This window comes from Gambusia affinis, linkage group LG03, assembly GCF_019740435.1.
Source record: "Gambusia affinis linkage group LG03, SWU_Gaff_1.0, whole genome shotgun sequence".
Lineage (NCBI taxonomy): Eukaryota > Metazoa > Chordata > Actinopteri > Cyprinodontiformes > Poeciliidae > Gambusia > Gambusia affinis.
The window spans coordinates 24,872,521-24,891,787 of record NC_057870.1 but is presented as its reverse complement, the minus strand read 5'-3'; the positions used below and the strand labels follow the sequence as shown (position 1 = coordinate 24,891,787).

Below are 19,267 nucleotides of genomic sequence, written 5' to 3'. Positions count from 1 at the left end.
GCAGATTACATCATGTCATTGACTTGCAGCATTCACTCCTCCTGGACAAGCAGCAGAAAATCACTCACATTGTGTTGAGGAAATTCCTTGTACCGAGCATCAGTGTAGCAACAATGGAGAGGAAAATCTCTCTTTTAAATGGAAGAAACCTCCAACAGAACCTGGCTCAGTACAAAGAACTTTCTTCCATGATTGTCTGTAGATTGTTACGAGAATAAAGTTATAAAGTCATACAAAAATAAACCTGAAATATGAGAATAAAGTTGTAATAATACGATAAAGTTGTATTATAAAGACAAATATTGTGAGTCTAAAGTTGTAATATTACCAAAAGAAAGTCAGAATTTTAGGAGAATGAAGTAGTTTTATGAGAACTCCCTCATAAAAAATAACAAAAGATTTAAATGAGGAATATTGAGCATTTAAAGTTATGCTATAGTATCAGTTTTACAAATGAGGAAATTCTTGGCACTTAATCCCACTCTTGACACTGTGCAAATTTTTTCTCATTAAATCAGCTTTTTTTCTCGGAATTTAACTATATTTGTCTGGTAATTTTGCGTCTTTATTCTGCTGATATAAGGACTTTATTCTAGTAATTAAAAAATAATAATAATAATCCTCATAGCCTGGCCCTAATACTCCGTCATAAATAACATCCCTTACCACTTCTTCGGTTTTTTTAGCAGTCAGCAATTTTTTTTTCATTAGTGATAATAATTTGCCCTCTGTCTCTTCAAGCCAAGACTCGTACTTAATCGTCTCGTAGGCTTTCAGCTCTAGTGCCATTTTCTCATACTTGCGCTTTGCCTAAGAGCAATAGAGTAGAGGTCACAAAGGGTTTCAGTACTTGTTGGCTACCTGAACATTTATAGTTAGTCTAAAAAAAAATGACACTGTAAAATGCTTCACCAATAATGTCTGTTCACTGTCGAGCATTTCTGGAACTTTCAGGAAGGGAAGAATGGTTTTTTTGATGCGGCGGGCAAGAGCTCGAGCCCATCTTATAGCTCCAGCAACAGGAGGCTCATTTTTTGTCAGTTGAGGATGGTCCTTCTCTGCTTCGAAGATTTCACTTATGCTATCCACCTAGAACAGGAACAAAACATGCTTGCTGAGAGTCTATTAAAAATAAATACAAAAAAGTGATCAAACACTAAGAAAAGCTTGATTTCTACAGTAGTCCCTGTCCCTGGAGATGTGAATGTTTTGCTAGCAGCTCAGTATTTAAATGTCCACTGCTTGACAGTGGCATCATGGTAGGTGGTGACTAGAGTGTGAGTGTCTGAGTGGACGAGCTATGCTCCTTGTTTTCCCCTTTTTGTACGGTTACTAAACAGAACTGAATGAAATTACATTTCATAACCGTTTGAACAACATTTAATTCAGTTTGGACTGTGTCAACTGTTCTGCAGTTGAGGCTTTGATGAAAATGACCCTCCGACGCAGCATTCAAAGCAATCAGCTCCTTACATTCAAAGTACAATACCTCTCTGCAGTACTGGGTCAGGATATCATTAAATTTTCTCTTCAAATGGTTGTTGATGGCTTTTCTAGTGCTGATTTTTTGGAATTTCTGCAGCAGCTCAAAGGCAGCAGCTGAGAAGTGTAGAGTGTTAAAAGACAAATCAACGAACTCGATGACCTTTTTGTCGATACCCTAAAGAAAAAAAGAATCAGCTTGACAAAATGGAGGCAGCAAACAATAAGTGCATTTTCACAAAATCAAACAGTATTGCAAATTGTTACAATTACTTAGAATTTTCTTAACTGACCTCGATTGTATTTTCAAAATCTTGAATAATCATTCTCCAGCTGGCTTTCTTTGATATGCTGAAAGGGTTGAAGGTAACTTCCTGGAAGGGCAAAACTAGCTCGTCCACTTCTTTCAGTAACTCGTTAACGCGTCTGTCTCCTTTCAGTTCTGGACCAAAGACATTGTTGAACTCCTCCAAGACCTAAACCATCCAGAACAATGCTTTTTTTAAACCAGTATAGTTATACATAGGGTTTTTGTGTAAACTTGGGTTTTATTAATGCAAGATTAGGAAAATACATTTTTCACTGACCTGAAAAACCCTACCCAGGTCCTGGCAGACAGCAGCCATGTAATCAGATCTTTCAAACAGTCTTATGCGATCAAATTCCCAGTGAGGAGTTTGGTTCAGTTTTTCAATTTGAGCTCGCATCTCAAAATACGACGACTTCCATTGCTCCAGAACCTGTTTTGCTTCAAGCACTTTGGTCTTGGCTTCTTCTCTGTTTTCTCTGTTCAAGACATAATATTTAAGTTAGAATCTAACCAATTTCACAAATAAATAACATTGATAAAGTACTGACAAATAATAGCATTACATGTAGAGCAATTTAACCAGTTTTAAAGCTACAAATTTCAAGTCAATCAGATTTAATTATATTTAGGAAAATTAGAAATATATTCCTCTCTGGACATCTTTTTAAAAAAAGTCCACCTTATTCAGTTGCACAGTTCAAATCCCTTCTAGTGAATCCAATTCAAGCTGAAGTAATACTTTCCCTTTCATATTTTAGAATCAAAATCAGTTCACAGAAAGAGACTCTTGTTTTCCCCTAGGTTAAGAAGACGAGAAAGACAGGACACGAACTTGAATATTGAAGTTACAACAACTCCTTGAGCCACTTGCTCACACAACTGCCAGGCAATACGCTCCATCAGAGGGACCATTCTTTCATTGGAGTTATAGTGAAGAGAGATCATCCACATAATCTGCAAGCTCTCCATCAGATCAGGGATGGTCTCCAAGATCAAAGCAAAGTTGGCTCCTGCAGCCAAATTCTGCAAAAGATAGTAATGAATTTGACAGACGTGAAAGAGATTATATCACATCTAATATGGACTTCACTGCAAACTGTCTTTATAAAAATGGTCTTTGAGTGTAAGAAATGTTCAATAAGAATGATGTAAAGTTATATCTTACCATGAAGTGTCTCTCCAGTGTTCTAAGGAAGCGTATATTATCATGTGCCTCGATGTGGTATTTTGTCAGTTCAGCAACCGTTCCATTAAAGTTGTGAAGGCAGCCTGCATTTACTGCCTTCAACACCTCAAAGATCTTCTCTGCCACAGGCTGCTTAAGCTGCTCACTCAGAGCATTAAAGACAGAAGAGCGCTCCTGCCAAAGATCTATCTCAGCCATAGGTCCTGGTCCCTATGGGAAGATTAAAAGCGAACGTTCAGATTGATCAGTGGATCACATCATGTTTTTTTTTTGTTTTGTTTTTTTAAACAAAGCAAGTGAATACTTCAAATGCAAATGTTTGGCTTGTCCCGACACTTCTCAGACGGTTTTGGGTTCTAATGAAAAAAGCTGAAAAAAGTAATTATTTCCAACCTGTGGTTTTTTGTTCAGCTGTTCCTCAATTACAAAGGTAATTTGAGTCTGCCAGTTCATCACACACCGCTCCAATGCCTCTAACATCTCTGGAATACTAAGAAGCACATCCACCTCTTTATCCAGGTCAATCTCAGGGATTTGGAGTGTAACCTCATCTGGGGAATACATTCAATATGTAGACTCAATTTTATTTCATGAGTGGATTTAATGTTACGTAATATATTTTTGCTTTTACGCCTATAATGAAAACTACAAACATAACTAAAAAAAGATTGTTTTTGATTATTTGAATAAGTTCAGATATTTTACAAAATTTTGTAGTACAAACAAAGCCCTGAGGGGAGATCTTTCAAAATTCTAATAAAAACTGTGTCGGCCCCTTCCAGATCGTGCAATAGAACTTCTCAAAAATAACTTTTTCCAAGCAGATGGTATTGTGAGGTTTCTTAACTTGAGAATCATGGGGTTTTAACAGTCATGCTCCAAAAACTTTACTCCGATCTGATATATGTCCACACCTGTCATATAATCAATATCCTCTTTGCTCATTTAGAAATCCATAAAACTTGGCCTTAAAGTTTAAATACTAACAATGATGTCAAGTCCCAGTCATGGGACAGTTAAGTGGCCTAAAGGGAGGGACACTGAAGATGTCATATTATTTTTCCTGTGAGGCCAGTGAGAGCTCCACAGTATCAGCTGCAGTAACTTTGGTTTTCCGTTCATGACTAGCGCTATCACATTCTTCCTTTATTATCTGTAGTTCAAGTGTAAATTTTAGCATTGGCTCTGAATAAATGTAAATATGCAGAAAAAAGTTATTTTTTTGTATATGAAACAAAGATGGCTCAGTGGGAAATAAAAAAAAAATTATTTGCAGTAATGTTGATTGTGAGACTAATTGATTTGGAGGCTGCTTGTTTTATGAGCACTAACCTAATTAACACGGCTGAATATTTCTACATCTCTTACCACTAAAATATATGATTAAAACAAACCTTCTATTTGAAGGCGCAGGAGAGTTGAATTGACCACTCCCAAAAACTTGTGTGTTCTGTTGAGCAGTTCATCACGAAGCATCAGTTTCCCGCTTGACTTAACCGAACTCTCCTCTTCTTTACTTTTTATTTTTTCTTTCTTTTCACCATCTTTACTACTCTTGTCCTGAGGAGGTTTCTCCTTTTGCTGAACACCTGATCCAGTACTGGACATTTGTTGTGCAGTGAGTAGGGGTATGTACATCTGAAGAGAAATATTGAAATTATATAAAGTATTTTCAACGATGGAACATTCTCATTTTCATAGCCTAATAATGTTTACAATTGTCCAATTGGCAACAAAGGAAAATACTGCTGTTTGCTATTGTCAGTCCAGCTACTGACCCTCATGTTTTATTAAACTTACATGTACAAGTTTTCTCTGCAGCACTTGCACAGGGTCTCCGTTGTGCATGCCAATGTCAAACAGCCTCGGCAATAGGATGTTGGCCTCTGTCACAGAACGTGGCTCAACAACAGCATCTGTTAGAAAAACAAACAGTATTTGAGTATATTTTCATGCCTCATGCTTGAACCATTTTGAATATTTTAGCAGAAAATGGTCCTCTTACCCTTTGCATTTCTGAGAAAATAGAAGACCCGAGCTTTCAGAAATTGCTGTAAGTGCTGATTTACAGCTACATGAAGCTCAGTGTGATACACAACTTTTATTTCAGTTACCTAAAAATATCACATCAGAAATGAGCTTAAAAAACAATTCAGCCATCATAAAATTCATGTAATATATTACATTGATAATCACTAATACACAAACAACACGCTCTTACATAGGTTTCCTCATTTGGTTCCTCTGAGTCAGATGAGCCCTGTGTTTCTTCAGCGACTGTCTGGCCAGGATCTGAGGGGTCTTCATCTTTTTTCTCTGAGGTATCTACGACTTTTGTCTCTGAGGTATCTTCAGCCTTTTTCTCTGAGGTATCTTCAACCTTTTTCTCCGAGGTGTCTTCATCTTTTGTCTCTGAGGTGTCGCCATCTTTTTTCTCTGATGGGACTTCATCTGTTTTCGCTGAGGTATCTTCATCCGGTTTGTCAGAGGGGTCTTCATCAGCTTTCTTTGAGGTGTTTCTATCTTTTTTCTCTGAGGTAATAGTTAAATAATTTTTTTTAAATCTTGTTTTAACATGAGTTTTCCTTAAAAGCTCAGAACTCAATTTCACTTCTTGATGTGCAGATGAAACAATCATGCTTTTGCATTCTACTTGCTAATGTCAATTTATAAATATATTTTTAGGTAAGGTCTTTCCTTCTATTTCTGAATTGTGTGGAGAGATTTCTTTTCTAGGGACTATAACATAATAATGTAAATAGCTTTTTTTTAATCAGAAGTTTTGAATCAAAAAGAAAATGAAGTTAATCAAAGAAGACACACTTAAACTGTGATTTCTATTTTTCTCAGAGAAAGGCATTGGTTGATATATTTACTGGCAAAACCAGTGGGAATTCTTAATTTTCATGCATTTAAGAAATCAGAACAAAACTTTTATATTTGCATCATAAATGTCCAGAAAGTTGTCCTTAGAGAAACTGCACAAATGCTAATTAGAAATTGAGTATCTTAATCGTTCTGAAATAGTCCAACGTTCCTGCATTCAAGCTGCTTAGATTTTAATAAGCTAATATTGTCTGGCTAGATTTGAAACATTTGTGAATACTAAATGTATCTGACTAAATAATAAGCAGCTCGGTACAGAAAAAAGCTTTACCAAACAATACTTACTCGAAGGAACTTTAATTTCAACTTCTTCCTCTCTAATCGTTTTATAAAATAGAAGAAATGACGGTGAGTCCTCGTCGGAGACGTGGTCCAGAAAGTGAAGAATTTTCATTTCTTCTTCGCCATCTCCACGATTGAGCAGTTCATCGAAACATTCAGGAGAGTTTTTTAAATTAAATCCGGCTGAGACCCTCTCCCGGATCCAATCCATTCGCAAATCATCGTATCCCATTTTGTTTTTATCGTCATTTATCAACGTTTATTAAGTGAAAATCTTACGGTTGAAATCTAACTGCAGAAGTTTGGGTAACGGCTATCCGTTACCTTGACAACGGTGCAACGTCTAGTAGAGATGGTGGGCTAAGCAGCTCCCAGAGCAAAGACTGAAAGGCTTCAGTGAGCCTGATTTAGGAAAGGCTTGACAAAAACCTCCAGTTTTTTTGTGCTCAATCTACAAGCTTACTTTTTTAAAACTAAATACTCACAACTGTTTAGGACCAATGGCTCCTTAATATCTGGCATGTTCAAGCGCAGTTTTTAATAACTATTCAAAAACAAACACTTACATATTTGGCCGTTATTTCTTTATTTCCCACACGTTAACACTTGGCCCAAATATTAAGCTGTCTGTTATTAACTTAAGTCAACTAAAGTTTACAAGCAACAAAGCTGTTACCATCCTTTTAGGAAGCAAGCCTAGTAGTGAAGACGCTCATTAGAAACTCTCTATTTCGTGACCCTTCTTCTGTAAACTCAAGAAATTGTTGCGTGTGAAAATCACAGTAGATCAGCAGTTTCCTAATAAATCAGACCAGGTGCCAACAACACTTTACTAGAAGTCACTTCTTCTCCATGGTGAGTTTTTAGTCTGCTGTGTGGATAAACTAACTACCTATTAATATCGCAGGAGAATCTTCCGATTGGTTTCAGATGATAACAAGACCACAACAGGTGAGGTCCTGTCAGCTAAAAAAAACAGGAAAGCAAGGCTGTGACTCACATAGGGTTAATAAAACTGAACAAGCACACTAGAAAAACTTTTAAACATTTAAAGAAAATACAAGAATACCCTCAAAATAGAAATTTATTAAGTCTATTAACAGAAAAGCTCCTCAAAAGAGATACAAGATGGAGTGTTTATCAATTAGGAAAAGAATGTAAAAATGGTCAAATCAACCCTATATGAGTGAGAAGACCATATTCATTTCATAAGCAAACAATTTAACTAAGCTTCAAAGTAAAATATAAGCAAGTTTTCCTCATAACCTGTGAATTATTGGTTTCATGAGCTTTGACATTCGGCTTGTCGGGTAAAAAATAAAAACAAAACAAAAACAAACGTAAAAGAAACATAAAAAAAGGGACAGAACAAAGGAAAACAAGCATGGGATCTCTGGTGACTGGGTGTGAACCATAAGGTAAGACTCAAATAACTATTGTTATGTCTGATACACTGTTTAAACGTTTTTGGTAAAAGGTCTAGACGAAATATGTTGTTTTTGCCAAACTGAAAATGACACCAACAGTAGAAAACGCAGACATTCCTTCATCCAGAAGTGACGACATTAAAGCCTGGTTAGGTTTTAAAAGAAAAAACAAAATTCAGCAAAAAGTTTGGTCTACATCAACAAACAATTCAACCTGGCTAACGTGGTGAATACAGATGAAGGATTTTTGAATCAACAAAGCTGACGTCAACAGATAAATAGTTTTTCCATTAATGGAAAATTAGGCTGGCATTGTTACTGACTGGTGTAAAAAAAAAGAAAAATGACAGTAGAATGCACACACAAAAGCCCACCCCGCTTCATCTTCGGTTCTCTTTTAAAAAATACAGACAAAATATAATTCTGCAAATGCACAGACATATTCCAGCTCACCCACAGAAACCTTTAAACCCTCCCACTGTGTTGCAGTTTTATGAATGAATGACTGAGGTGGCATGTAGTTGCACCTGTGAAAAGCTGTCCGCAAAATTTAAATGAATGCAGTTTAGACAGAGTAAATTTATCCCCTTTGAATGTCAAAGATGCCACCATCTTCTAAAAACGGGTAAAAAGTTTGGAGAGGAACAAAAGCCCCTCTGTTCTATAGACCTCAACTTGTCAAAGGCCACTAGTCTCATGAGGGTGGAGTTTATTTCACATCTAAAATGCGACACATAGAGAATGATTAAAATTATTCTTACCAATTGGCATGATAAACTGAATGAGACGTTTTAGGATAACAAGGATCAAATTGGAATGGAATTGTCCATATGAATGTATAAATTGGATCTGTCTTGTAAAGTGCTTTGGGAAACTAGACTGAATAATGACAAACTGTGTGCCTTCAATGAGAGTAAAACAGAAGGTCCCATCATCAAGACAAATTGATTTCCAATGTGAAAATCTGCCAGAAGCCCTCATGAAACAAATCCAACTTGATGGTGGCCATTGTTGTTTGAAGATTTGTCTGGGTTGGGTACATAGTGGCAGTCTGTTCTGATGAGAACCCTGCTGGCAGTTTCAGCATTCGTGAATATATACGTGACACTCCAAGCTCCCAGTTGTCTGACAAGCAGAGGTGCCAAGCAGAGGTATGCAAAAATATTTGTCAAATTTTGCTGTTGTTTTGACATACATACAGCTGCATGTATGCCACTGCTATTCACTTCTGGAAAAAAAGCTACACAATTCACCCAGACGCTAAGGTCGACCCATTTAACCGATTGAACAAGTAAGATCTTCTAACTTAGTAGATTGAAACCAGATCAGATTAGCAGAGGCTTAGAGAAAACAACAGAAGTTAGGAAAAATTGCTAAAAATAATGAAACACAGCAAATTTGGGGGAAAAAAAACAGATAGAAATTATGTGTAAGTGAAAAAGCCAAATGTTATTTAGTTCTTATTAATAAGCTCCCAAAAAACAGCTGCAAAACGCTGTTTTATCACATTGTAGGGTTTTTGTTTCAAACCAAAATTAGGTGCGTATTTTGTCATTTTGCAGTTTTATGCAGCATTTCTTCATTTAATCACATCAAATTTAGCAAGTGACATCTTAACACTGATCGCAGAGCAAAACACTTTTTCTCGCATAAAACTCTGTTAATCCACACTTTGTTCACCAGTGTTTTGTTTTTTTTTGTTGTTTTTTTTTCAAAATACAGCTGAGAGGCCAGTGTGGTCACTTCTTCATGTAAATTGTAAAAACAGAAAAAAAAGGAAAAAAATAAATATGTAGAGCACTTTCTGACATCTCTTGGTGATGTCTTTTTGAGGTGCTGGCTTCTTGCCACAGAATGTCTTGGTATTGTTGGTCCCTTCACAGTAATCCATCATGTTCAAAGCTGGAAGGCAGCAGAGAGAAGGAAAAAGGGCAGAACTTGACTCCAGTCCCACTGTAGAATTTATTCTGAAATTCAACCCTACAGAGGAAGCAAATAGCTGTCAGAGATATAAAAACACTGAGATAATTCAAAGAACTGTGATCCTTGGAGTCACTAAAGTGCATACCAGTGCAGCCGGAGGGCATGCAGAAATGCAGACAAGCCCTCCATGACGAGAAGGATGGACACAGTGAGAACAGCAAACAGACCAAACACAGGAACCAGTAATACAACCCCAAGAGCAGTGTCCATTTGAAGTCCTATTCTCATCACCATGACCCAAAGCACCTCTGACAGCTCTAAAAGAGAAACAAGTGTGGAGGGATAAAATTAAATTAGTGTAAATTGAGGTTTGCTACTTCACCAAACCTGTACATGGCCCTGAGTGAGCATTACATAAATTCATTTGATGCAATGCTTATGATGTAAAAGATCATCCCTCCCCATCAAACCAATAGAAATCTCTTTGCATAGGTTTCCATACTGTAGTAAAAACCCTGTTTCAGTGACACTAGTATGTTTTGCACAAAGACAAAAAGTTGTGCAGTTTTTTCATAACCATATTACTGTCAGGTCTGCCCAGCTTTCATGTACTTGCTCAAAAAGCCCAAAACATGATGCTGCCACCACCATGCGTCATCGTAGGGATGGCATGTTCAATGATAAGTTTCCACCCCACATGGACCTGTACTGACAGTAAACCATCGTACTTACGGGCATGTGCCAGGCTGAGAGCCCAGAGTCTCAGATAGGAAGCTGTGTTGGAGATGCAACCCAGGCAATACTCTATGGTGTGGATGGCCTGATGGAGGAACTCATCTGCAAAGTTAAACTGCAACAACAACAACAACAACAAAAAGAGAGCTCAATTTTAAAACAAATTAGAAAATAATGATTTTTTTAGCATTGCTAAAAAAAATGCTAAAGTTTCACCTCCTCAGAGACGTGCTCTCCACTGCTGGAGAGATCGCTGTGACTGCTGCCCTCCTCCATGTCTTCAGACCTCAGAAGGTAGAGTTCTTCATCACTATTTCGCCGCACACGCTCATATCCCTGACGATACAATGTGCATTTGTAGATTTAAAATTACATAAAAGCTGCAGTTGACTAGTTCTAATCCAATATAAATATGATTCATGTTCCAAGTTGAGAGAGAAGCTGAGACAGCATAAGGCAGTTGAAACCTTCTATTAAAGTGCAATCTTAATAGAAGAGCCCTGCTAGTTTTAACTACTATTATCTGATAGGTACAAACTGAAGTCTGGCTGCAGTTATATTTTTTCTGTGCTTAACCCCAAGTTTAAGTACAGATAAAGGATTAAGGCACATATTGATGAGCTAACATGTCTTCAGTGCTCACCCTGTACAATCCTAGGCGGTTTTGGCCTCCTTTATGAAGCCAGCGGAGGTAGACTGGTTTCCCCAGCAGTAAAACAGGCACTGAAAGGACAGCAATGACCACCAGGAATATCTGCAGGCCAGTCTGGAAGAAGATAAACAACTCTCACTCATTCTTGATACTTTATTACCAGTGCAACTTATTCCACTGGACTAGAGCAGCTTTAGGAAAAATGCATGAAGAAGATTCTAACCTGTCCTGGGTAGAGGGGCTGCACTGCTTCCCCCTGCATGAGGAACATGTTAATGAAGTGGATGAGAATACTGGGGGCCTGTCTGGAGTCCTTTGCGGTGAAGACCAGCCATTTGTAGAATATCATGAACACCAGGTAGCCAAACAGACACAACAGGAACAGGAGTTCAGGCAAAAATACCAAGTAGAGGTTGTACCTCTTCCTAAAGTATCTGTTTTTATTGGGGGGGAGAGAAGGAAAGCCGATTAAAACACAACAATTGGTTATGAGGAACATTTCTGAATTTAAATTAATAATATAAAACCTGCAAGAAATGACTTACCTGTGATTGTAAGTGCTCAGGATAACCCCAAAGCTCATGTGTATGATGCCCAGTATCACTGACATTTTCATCTTATACGAATTGAGGAATGTGAGGCGATTGGATGCCAAGTTCCAGATCTTAACAAAAAAAATTTAAATAAAATAAAAGATTGGAATTCATTTCAATTACATTTTTTCTAATACCACAAAGAACAGATTGTTGTGGACATTTTTGTAAGAATATATGTAAAAATATGTTCAGAAACAGTCATCGTTTTCCTGTTGATCTATGTGATCAACAGGTATGAATCACAAAACAAGTCTTTGACTGTAACAATGTCACCTTGAATGTGAAAACATTCAAGGTTATAATGAATAGTTTTGACTGCATTATTACATTTAGATTATATGAAATACAGTCTTAATTTTAAGGAATAAAGACTATGTCAAAGAATAAAGACTATTCCTCGCACACATTTTTTTTCTTCTAGGTCTGTATATTTGGTTTGAAAGCAGCACTCCAGAAAGCAGAATGGCGAACAAACATCCATCGTACAGCAAACTGTTGCAACAATAACCCAAAGTATAACAGTTTTTCACATTGGGTATTTTTTTTATCTGTTACATTTCTAAAATATTCCATCTGATTAAGTTTTTTTTATGTCAGCCACAGTAACACCTTTATACATAAGATAATTAAATAGCTAACTTACTGGGTCAATTCCAAAAGGGTATGGTCCTTTAAAAACTCCAGTAACATTTGGATCCAGGGTCAGAAAATTATTCCCTTTAATGACCTCCGTCCTATAAGACACAAATAAATAAATCATAAGTGTGTTTCTCCATCAAATCCACAAAGATCTACCATGAGATCCTGGCTGTTAAATACTCACGTCCAGACATTGGCTGTATACATTGCAGTAACGTTCCACCCAGAGCCAAAGATATTCAGCGACTTTGAGAAACAGTCATTGTAAATCAGGCCGGTGTAGATGGAGAACAGGCCCATCATCAGAATGATGTAACGCCCCTCAAAGAACGTGTTCCAGATCTGAAGTTTACAGTCACATGTCAGACATGCCACAACGAGCAGACGTTGACATGGACATTACTTACCTCATTTCTGGTGTTTTTCAGCTTGCGGTTGTTCTCGTACCGCACCATCCACAAGGCGAACAGAGACATAATGATTCCATGACCCAGGTCCCCGAACATCACAGCAAATAAGAAGGGGAAGGTTATGATTGTAAAGGGAGCTGAAAGTAAAACAAAATGGAGGAAATAATTGAAAGTCTATTAAGTACCTTTTAATTACCTTTAAAAACCTTTTATAAAATTTTGTGTTTAGGTTTTATTAAAACACAAAAGTACACAATAAAAAAAAAAGACTCCTGACAAATTAAATCCAACTCACCTGGGTTTACCTCCCTGTAGGAGCACACTCCATAGGCATCCACTATGTTTTGGAAGCCAGAGGTAAATTTGTTGGTCCTGATCAGAGTCGGGGGGGTATCAGTGGTAGGGATACGATTGACAAAAGAGGGAACAGTCGCTCCACTTTTTCTCTGAAATATTGATGAAACAATAAGGTGTCACTAGATTCTGGGAAGAAAAATCAGGATGATTTTGACTTTAAAATTATGTTAATTAATATCATTCATTATTCAGTCAGCTGTAGCAAATGGTGGATAAAACACTTTAGAAGGACTAGTCTGTCTAAGATTCTTTAATGGGTAATACTGGCTGTTCCCTAAAAACAGAATGATTGATGACTTCTTACTGACCAAAATATAAAGGATCAAGCATCTGTTTTAATAAGAAAAGGCACGTTTATAGAAAACAAACTCCTACTTTGGAAGAAGAGTCAAAACGTTTTCTCACCGAGCCGTCTTCCAAGGCTTTCCGCAGTTTAGGAATGTCGTTAACAGGACACCACACCTCAGCAATCAGGCACTTATTAGTCACATCGAAACTGCAGCGGTTCAGAATGTAGTAGATGGCCTTCATGTTCTTGACCTGGACAACCCAGGTGTAGACAGATTCAGAAGCCTTGATCAGGACCTGCTTCAGGTAGACTTCTGTTCTGTGAAGTACCTTGAACAGAGAAAAGACGTGGATTCCTGATGAATTTGTACAAACTGTGGCATTTGGCCCTTCCTGTGGTCACAGTTAAATCCACTGGCAGCTGGTTAAAAAGTAACATCTAACACTGAATATGTTGTGAGAAAAAAAATCTAGATAAGTTTGAAGGGTTCATCTCTTTAAATAATGAGGGGATTATTTTGCTGTTTAGCTTTACAGTTGGTAAAAACCTTCATAATAAGACAGAAGACATACTGTGTGTAGATCTTGAATGCGAGTTCTCAGGCCTTCCACAACATCATTCCTCTCATCGTTGTTACTGGGATACGGGTACAAGTGACAGTGGTAGCTGCAATTTGGGGAAACATTTATTACCAAGAAGAACTATAAACAGGAAATAAAAATATATGGTAGCAAATGTGAGGCAGCTTTAATTACCAATCGCAGATCTTCTTTACTTTCTGGCCAATTTGGTCTCCCCAATAAGAGATGAGAAACACTACACTTTTAGTGGGCTCACCCTGCAGAGAGAAAATAAGAAGGTGTAGTGATGAAAGACGTGAAGGTCTTTGACAGGATTATTGAGCAATAAATCCCATTTGCCTCTTTCCCTAAAACATGCCTGCCTTTATTGGCTCCAATTAAGAAAATCCAATAACTTTGTCTGTAAAATTTCCAGTAGTGAAAGCTCATCTGTTACAGCATTAATGATTAGTCACAGTCCTGGATGCTTGTCGTCTGGTCAAGCGGTGAAAAAGGATAATCTGATTACAGCTGTCTGTGGACGTAATCACAGGAGTCGCTGCAGGCAGCCACTAGGAGGTCACTTTAAACAAGATTTTTACTTGAATTATAAATTTGCTTTTTCCACATTTTTCTCATTTATTACTTCTTGGCAAAATTGTTTCTAAATTTATTTTATCCATAAATCCTAAAAGTGTGGCATGTATGTCTCAGTAAATCCTACGCATTTATATTTAAATGATATTGCAGAACTTTGCGAGAAAACTGAAGCCTAATAAAGACAGCGTGCCTAAATGGAAACATTCAGGTCTTGCCACAGATTGCCAATTAGATTTGGGTGTGAACTTTGACAGGGTCAAAGCATTCCAGTGCAGCTCTGGTTATATGTTCATGGTTGTTGTCCGGCCAGAATGTAAACTTCTGCTCCTGGTTTAAGTCTCTTGCGTGTTCTAACGGATTTGCTTCCGGTATCGTTTTGCAATTGGCTTCATCCATCATCCCAGCTTTCAAATCCATTAGCGTCCGCTACAAAGGATGTTGTCACCACAATGTGTCACTGCAAGGGTGTTGGGCTCAGGGTGATGCCCTGAAGAGCTTGTTTCCGATCCTCTCATCCTCTTACACATATCCTGCTTGTATTATTTCAGACTGTTTTGCTATCTTTCCAGTGTACTGTCATGAAGAAGAAATGTAACATGACAGGAAACGGTATTAAACGTTATGGTCTCTGTGAGACGTCAGGAACCTACTGTGTCGGGATCTTCCAGGTACTCTTCAACCTCTGCATAGCTCAGAATGGTGTAACCTTTGCAAACTCTCCAAAGCATTCGCTCAAAGGCTTCGATCTTTGCTCTTTGAATCAGCCCCGAAATGAAACTGCAACAAAAACATTGAAACATGCATAATCAGTCTACAATATGCATGACCACAATATTATTTAAATCAAAACTACTGCCTAGTTAAAAAAAATTCTGATCTAGAAATTTAAAAAGAAAGCAAAAGATTGTGAATCAGAGATTAAGCATTCAGCGAGATGAGTGAACGATTATCTCCTCTCCTTTTAATTATGAACTATTCTGTAAATTATTAGTAAATAGTTCAATTTTAAGGTGTCTGTTGAACTTGCTGTGTGTGGTTGGGTGATAATTCCTGTGTTGAAAAGATTTAGAAAAACCTCAGATCAATATCAGTAAAAACAAAAACTGAGCCTGACATGTGTTAAGAGTAATATCCGGTACTAGTTTTCCTCCACGCATTTAGAACTTCTCTCAAGAGCACCTTCTTGTAAGCATTTGCTGTTTCCCCTATATTGTAAATGGGATTTCTTATGGCTTTCTTTAAAAATAACTTTCTTATTCCTTCTTCCTCTCTTCTATAAATAGCCAGATTCCTCGAGTGCACAACTAACATTTGAACTCTTGATGATCTCTGCCGCTCCTCTGTAGTATCTAGAGGTGTCTTGACTCCTCTGATTAATGTTGCTTGTATCTTTTTCCTTGCACTTTACAGTTACACAACATTATGTATAAGTCTTGTGATGACAAAAAGTGAAAGAGTTCCATCTGTATGAATGAATGAACAGTATTTTAATAAATAAAACCTAAAAATTTTATTATGATTTAACATACCCAGAGTTTAAAAACCTTAAGGGGTAAAAAACATTAAGAACAACCCTTAAACAAATTTGATCTTCTGTAGCATTAGTAGAATCACTGCAGCACATACCCCAGTTTGGCTCCTAGCCTCTGCATGCTGCTGTAGTCCATCCGTGTATCTTTTTCTAGAAATGGAAACTCCTCATACTGGACATGCAGTGGTTCTCCCTATTAGGAAGATACCCAAGTTAAGAGGGAAAGAAAACATTCAACACCAAATTTAAGTCGCGTGAAACTAAGCCGAGAGTATGAATTTATCTGAATTATGTCTACCTCAGCACTTCTCTGTACAAAGTTGCATGTGATGCGAAGCATGTGTGTGTACTCTGTGAGCTCCAGTAGATTCTTCTGCAGCTTTTCCTTGTTTCTGGTTACTTCACCTAGTTCAACCTCAAGTCTCTGAAGCTGCTCCTGTAATTAAATGTATAAAGATGTGTAACAAGCAGACGAATGCAGCACTAATGGCCACAATAAAGGGAATCATTACCATTATAGTCATTATATGCTTGGGTGAAGGAGCCACGGGGTTCATATCGCTTTCTGGCAGTGAAATATCTGCTTTCTTGATTTCCCTCAAAAGGTAACCTGTTGAAAACAACAAGCAATATTCTTTAAGGACATACTCTACAAGCTTTGACATACAGTGGATATCCTTTAAATAACACAGATCAGCGTGAAACCCAAGACTGACAGTGTGTTATTTTCTTCTTAATCTAATAACACAGCATTTGGCTAACCAAAGACAGCAGTGCATTCAGCTGAATCTACAACCACCTGATGTTTCTCATGACCACAGGGTCACTCAGGTCTTCAGAGAGGAAATCCACTGAGGCTTCACATATTTGTCTTTAAGTTTATATTGCTACTGAGAGAAAATCCCTCCATTTATAAAGATTTTGTTGTGGTTTTGACTAGCATGACTTACCATAGTTAGACTAGCACAAAAAGCAATGTCTCTGTGTTTACCCTACAGAATTTAGACACATACCTTAAAGTCTGGGATTCTAAAAATAATATCTAAAACAAGCATTTTCAATTATAAAATGGCACAAAAGAGTAACATGTTTATCCTTCTTGACATTTTCTGCAATATCACCAAGGCAAGAACAAACTAATGTTACGGATGGCTGCTTTATACCTCCAAGAAAACTTTTGGCATGAAACATCCAACAAAGTTAAAATATGAAATGACAGCACCCATCAAAATCTGGTCATGTTACAGCAACGAGAATGAACAAACCACATGTCTCCTTAGAAAACGCAGTTTCCTTTTATGTATTTTCTATAAGAGCTTTTGAGGAAGAAACGGTGAAGACCTACTTAATTTTTAATAGCTAACTTCAAATCTTCCTCTGCTGTAAGAATATCCACACTGAACATTGTTTTGCTTATTAAGAGCTGGTGGTGCATTGTTACAATTTGTTTACTGATTAGAAATGTTATACTATTCAACTGGACTGCACAAAAATTGTTTGATTTTGGTGAGAATCACTAAAACGTTGATTCTCCGTGTAACTCCACCTCACCAAAGCTTAACACTAGATGAACGTAGACAGCTGATAGGAGCTAGAAAGCCCTACTACCGAATGCAACAAATTTAAGAAAAAAAAATGTAACCTTACCAAGGATCCTCTCCATCTCTTCACATTTTTTAATCTCGTTAACATATTTTCGCTGGAATGAGTTCACATTAGGATTGAGCTGGAACAGATGTGAGAAAGTCCATTAGTCATGCGCAGGATCAAGAACATGGCGGTTAAAGAAGACACTGATATCTTCAGAAGAGACATAAACACACAGTTAACAAGAAAATGTATTGGCTTATTCACAACAGGATTAGAAACAGCTATGATCAACTGTTCTGCTATTCACCCAAAACATGACGGTGGAAAACACACCGACAACAGGCTAAGAGTAAAAGCAGACAATAAAACACAAGACAAGAAGAATCAACAACTAATTTGTTGCATTTTTAGCAAAGAGTTAGTAGGTCTTCTAAAATTAGAAGACCTACTAATTTTAGGTCTTCTTCTTTCTGAGGTCTGAGTTGCTGTATGTAATTTTGACCAAAACCATTTTTTTTAAAAATCCACAGAGTACGAGATATAAAAGAAAAATGAAAACTTATCCCAAGGCAGGCTTAAAATCAACGGTTATATGATTCCAAATAAATGCGCTTGTCTCGCATCGTTATAAAAAGAATAGGTTATCAGTCTTAATACGTTGAATAAATGTAGAGGGAAAATGGTATTTTCCAGTATTTGACCCACCAATTCTTAGTAGATCTGATCAAGAGTAAACTGGCCAATCTCTAGCGTGTATCATCATCAATAATTTAGTTAGCTTAATTTCTCATTGGATGTCAAGACTCCAAACATTTCGTTTCATGACCCAAACTTTGGAAACTACCTATTTAGATTAAGCACAACATTCAAGGTTTGACCCATTTAGCTAAGAGTACACAGACCGTATTCTTTTTTTGTGGCTTGTTTGACGTTTGACTTTACAAAAACCTAGACAAATTCTATTTAAATTTCCCTCGTGGATGATGCAGCTGAAAGAAACCAGTTCTGTGAATTTTCAGATCGCAGAATAGTGTCATAACTGTGAACTAACTTTATGAAGTTCCAAGAATCGAGTCAAACATACAAGAAACGACATTTCATTTTGCGTGGGCAAGTTCTATCATAACTCGATAGTTTCAAAATGACTTCTTATTGTGACTTGGCAATCAAACATAAATAATTACACTACAAAAATAAAACTTACGTCTCTGAACTCCACCAGTCCTAGTTCTCCCAGTTCACTGATGCAGTCGTAAGCTGACCCGGACTGCAGAAACAGCTGGGCCAGACACATTTCCTCACTTCGGAGCAGAGAGCTCATCCTGACAGCGTATATTTATCTGAATTATGTCTACCTCAGCAATAAGCAAGCTGGCCAGAGTCGGAGCGGTTTCTTGTAGGGTAGAAGCCAACACTCATCTCTCACGTCCTTCCTTGTTCTTCCATGACTCGGCTCAGGACATAAAATGATGTTTCACTTGCATAACTCTGAATTTACACGCTACAACAGGAGCTGTTAGCCAGCTAATAGGTTAGCTGGTTGAGCCGTCTCCGCGATTATTGGTAAAGCGTTGGCTTTCTTTACTGTCTTTTTAATCTATATATATGTTTATTAAGCTCACCATAGAGTTTCGTAGTAAGTCATCTCACAGTTTATAAAGTTTTAGGCGTGAGTTTGTCATCTTCGTAACTCTCCACGTCACTTTACTTCTCACTGATGACTACGTCGAACTTCTACCAGAGCGAATAAACCAATGACACAACCCGTCTCAGGAGTTTGCGCACTGCGAGCTATTTAATTTTTAAGCCCTC

The 19,267-nt window shown here is 37.4% G+C and overlaps 2 protein-coding genes across 2 annotated transcripts in view; both read right to left on the bottom strand.

Annotated features, from left to right (window-relative positions):
* The window catches only part of dnah10 (dynein axonemal heavy chain 10), a 35,143-nt gene extending 28,492 nt beyond the window's left edge, over positions 1-6,651 (bottom strand). The window contains exons 1-13 of the mRNA XM_044111338.1: positions 6,150-6,651; positions 5,200-5,510; positions 4,984-5,092; positions 4,779-4,894; positions 4,373-4,616; positions 3,372-3,529; positions 2,958-3,188; positions 2,625-2,815; positions 2,070-2,268; positions 1,776-1,958; positions 1,490-1,660; positions 913-1,089; positions 667-810 (exon numbers count right to left, since the gene is read on the bottom strand). Coding sequence (XP_043967273.1) covers positions 667-810; positions 913-1,089; positions 1,490-1,660; positions 1,776-1,958; positions 2,070-2,268; positions 2,625-2,815; positions 2,958-3,188; positions 3,372-3,529; positions 4,373-4,616; positions 4,779-4,894; positions 4,984-5,092; positions 5,200-5,510; positions 6,150-6,378 — 2,463 coding nt within the window. The 5' untranslated portion in view covers positions 6,379-6,651. The remainder of the gene's footprint in view (positions 1-666; positions 811-912; positions 1,090-1,489; positions 1,661-1,775; positions 1,959-2,069; positions 2,269-2,624; positions 2,816-2,957; positions 3,189-3,371; positions 3,530-4,372; positions 4,617-4,778; positions 4,895-4,983; positions 5,093-5,199; positions 5,511-6,149) is intronic.
* A 151-nt stretch (positions 6,652-6,802) lies between these two features.
* Positions 6,803-19,226, bottom strand: atp6v0a2b (ATPase H+ transporting V0 subunit a2b). The gene is made up of 20 exons (XM_044111340.1): positions 18,660-19,226; positions 17,513-17,591; positions 16,378-16,475; positions 16,164-16,301; positions 15,961-16,058; positions 14,985-15,111; positions 13,930-14,012; positions 13,747-13,840; positions 13,291-13,503; positions 12,824-12,974; positions 12,526-12,665; positions 12,303-12,460; positions 12,123-12,213; positions 11,429-11,547; positions 11,107-11,317; positions 10,875-10,997; positions 10,448-10,567; positions 10,229-10,346; positions 9,642-9,813; positions 6,803-9,553 (listed from the first exon to the last, which is right to left on the bottom strand). The coding sequence occupies exons 1-20, from the start codon at positions 18,774-18,776 to the stop codon at positions 9,451-9,453; spliced, it is 2,553 nt and encodes an 850-aa protein (XP_043967275.1). The 5' UTR covers positions 18,777-19,226; the 3' UTR covers positions 6,803-9,450.
* Between the last annotated feature and the right edge of the window lie 41 nt (positions 19,227-19,267).